General features: G+C 46.9%; 1 protein-coding gene across 1 annotated transcript; it reads right to left on the bottom strand.

The window, feature by feature from the left end:
- Window positions 1–598: 598 nt before the first annotated feature.
- Window positions 599–1,720, bottom strand: TEOVI_000274600 (DNA repair protein RAD51; the record flags this gene model as incomplete). The annotated part of the gene is made up of 1 exon (XM_067225771.1): window positions 599–1,720. The coding sequence occupies one exon, from the start codon at window positions 1,718–1,720 to the stop codon at window positions 599–601; it is 1,122 nt and encodes a 373-aa protein (XP_067081872.1).
- Window positions 1,721–2,918: the final 1,198 nt, after the last annotated feature.

Genomic DNA, 2,918 nt, shown 5'->3' with positions numbered 1-2,918 from the left:
TTTTTTTTTTTGCTGTCTTTCTTTGTGCTTCGTCGTTGTGCAACTCCCTCAACCAAAAAAAAAAACTTCTGTGATTCTCGTTCTTGTTGTTTGTTTGCTTCATTTTCTAAGTTACCTACAATTGCCTTCGCAATCCTCGCCGCCACATTCGTTAATCCCCACCTTCCCAACTCGCGGTACAGCGCAACAGTTTGTAACCGAGCAAGGCAGATCAAGTATCAGAAGAGAAAGTTTTTCTTTTAGAAAAAAATCGGGAAGGGAAGGGGAGCGACAGCGGGGATGATCCGCCAGGGAAACACTAAAGAGCGGAACAGACGGAGGGTCCGCCAACACTCAAATGCGCACACACAGACAGACATACAATCACAGAAACGGGTATACGGGTGTCAATCTCACCGATGCACTAAACAGGAGGAAAGAGAAAAAAAAAAGAGTGAAGTCGTAGGCAAATCGAAAAGTGACCTGCTGCCCGGAAGGAGGACAGAATAACGTGTACCATAAACACGACAAAACCGAAGCCTTCGAACTGCAGCATGCACTTCTCCGCTTTCGGAGTGAATGTTTTTCTACAAATGACGAGGAAAAAAAAGATGGGGCACTAGTCCCTAACGTCTCCCACACCGTTCTCATAGATGCCGAAGATGGCCTCACTTTCAGCGAGACAAGGTGAGTCATACACCTTAATAATACGCTGTTCTCCCCTTCCCTTCCGTAAGCTCAACCGTGTAGTGGAGGCATGTGCCATGATGTGGCCCCCAATTGGTTTCTTAGAATCCGCTTGGAATGTGGGGGCAGCACCATCCACATTGGCAACAACCTGATTGGTAACAACGACGGCCACGTTGTACTCATTAGCAAGATTGCGCAAAGAGCGGAGGAACTTTCCAAGATGCATCTGCCGTGCTGCCAACTCACCCCGTCCATTGTAATCAGTACGGTAAAGAGCTGTGGCGGAATCAACAACGATTATTGCGACACGGTGCTCAGCCATAGTGGCGGACGCTTGCAATAACAACTGCTGCTGATGGTCCGTGTTGTAAGCACGAGCGCAAGCCACATTTTCAAGAACGGCCTCTGGGTCCAGGCTGTACCGTTCCGCCACAGCTACCAAGCGCTCAGGACGGAATGTTCCCTCAGTGTCAATATAAAGCGCCATTCCCTCACCACCACCTTGCGAAAGTGGAAGTTGGCATGTAACACAAAGGGTATGGCAGAGCTGCGTCTTCCCTGTGCGAAACTCACCGAAAAGTTCCGTGATGCTACCAACTTCAATGCCACCTCCAAGGAGTTTGTCCACCTCACGGCTGCCTGTCGTGACCATAATAGTTTCTTTCCGTTGCTCTTGGAAAACCGTAGCGCGCGTGAAGCCCATCGGAGTGAGTCTACAACACTCCGCCATTATCTTCTCAGCCTTTGCCTCACTTATGCCCTTCACTGCTAAAATTGATTTCTTCGGTGCATACGCGACAGACTCAACGGTGAGAAAGCCACACTCCATCAACTTTTTGATATCAGCAGAAGCAACTCCATAGTTTTCCATTATCTGAAGGACACGAAAGGAAGGCCCACCGGCAGCGTCACCAACTTGCTGCTGCATCTCTTGCGTGTTGTCGTTGACCGCATCCACTGCGGCATCATCGAACGCGGTATCATCGATGTCGTGAACTTCATCTTCTATCACCTCTTTAGTGCGTTTCTTATTTTTGGTGCGAGTGTTCATCCCCTGGTATACGCGTTAAGAAACCTTCACGGGGAATCTGGAGAAGCCCTTTCGGTGTTGTTGCTGGTTTCTCTTTAAAGCGCGCACCACCTCTCAAAGAATTCCCCACGACTCACCGAACTTCTAATGCTGAACGTGAAGGTACAAAGGAAACAATGAGACAGCAGCAGAGCAGCTCAATGACAAAGAGAGAGAGAAAGAAAGAAAAGTGAAGAAGAAGTTTCTGGCACTTGAGTTTTGGAAAAGAGGAAACAAATAATGGGTCAAAAGCCATCATTTTTCTTGACAAAAGGCACACTTCGGTAGCAGTAGTGTAGCATCCACGAAATAAGTAAAAAACCGACTTCAATACCACTGTATTCTTATAACATACTGGAGACGTTTTCACCCACACACACACAAAAAAACAACAACAATCCATAAACAACGGGGAGGGTGGAGTAGCAGAAACGAGGGCACAAATATAAACTTATTTAACTGTGCCCACGACGTAAAGGAAAACATTGGACATGTTTTGACTGCCTTTCTGCAAATCGCATCGAGAGCGGGGTGGGAGAATCGGCAGCGGCATCGGTAACCCACGGAAAGAACTGCTGAATGTTTCTTTTTGTACATTAGTCGAAACACATCACCCACAAATAACACCAATCGTGTAGATGTGAGTGAATACGACTGAAATACCCCTGGAGGGCCAACGTCCCGGTAAAAGGGGCGGAGAGAGCAAACATGACGGGGTTCAAACCACCAGCACATTTCCAAAGCCCCCGCACTTCACCCATATTTTGGTAACGGAAACAACAAAAAAAGATCACAACAACTAGCTAATGCGCTTCACGCCTGAATAGAGTGTGCCGCACAGCTTGCACTTACCCCCTGTGGCAACTTTCATAGCACACTTTCCACAGAAAAGAGCATGGCCACAACTATTCGTGCAGTATGTGATGCGCTCCTTATGGCACTTCATGCACGTACTATTGTCTTCACGGGATGAGGAATTACGGTTACTTCCTACTGATGACATAATCTCTTGAATGACACGAGTATGTATATGTACGTGCGTGCACCCCTAAAATAAATAAGATCTTGCACTAATTTGCCTTCACTGTTTTTACCCTACCAGTCCTTGAGTGCAAAGAAGTATAAAACAACGGACAGTGAGAAGACAAGAAGTAGAGCTGTGTAAACAGAAATACATAAA

The sequence above is a fragment of the Trypanosoma equiperdum genome (genome assembly GCF_001457755.1).
Source record: "Trypanosoma equiperdum strain OVI genome assembly, contig: ctg_602, whole genome shotgun sequence".
Taxonomy (NCBI): Eukaryota; Euglenozoa; class Kinetoplastea; order Trypanosomatida; family Trypanosomatidae; genus Trypanosoma; species Trypanosoma equiperdum.
Note: the sequence above shows the minus strand (reverse complement) of the source record. Positions and strands in the feature narration are given on the sequence as shown.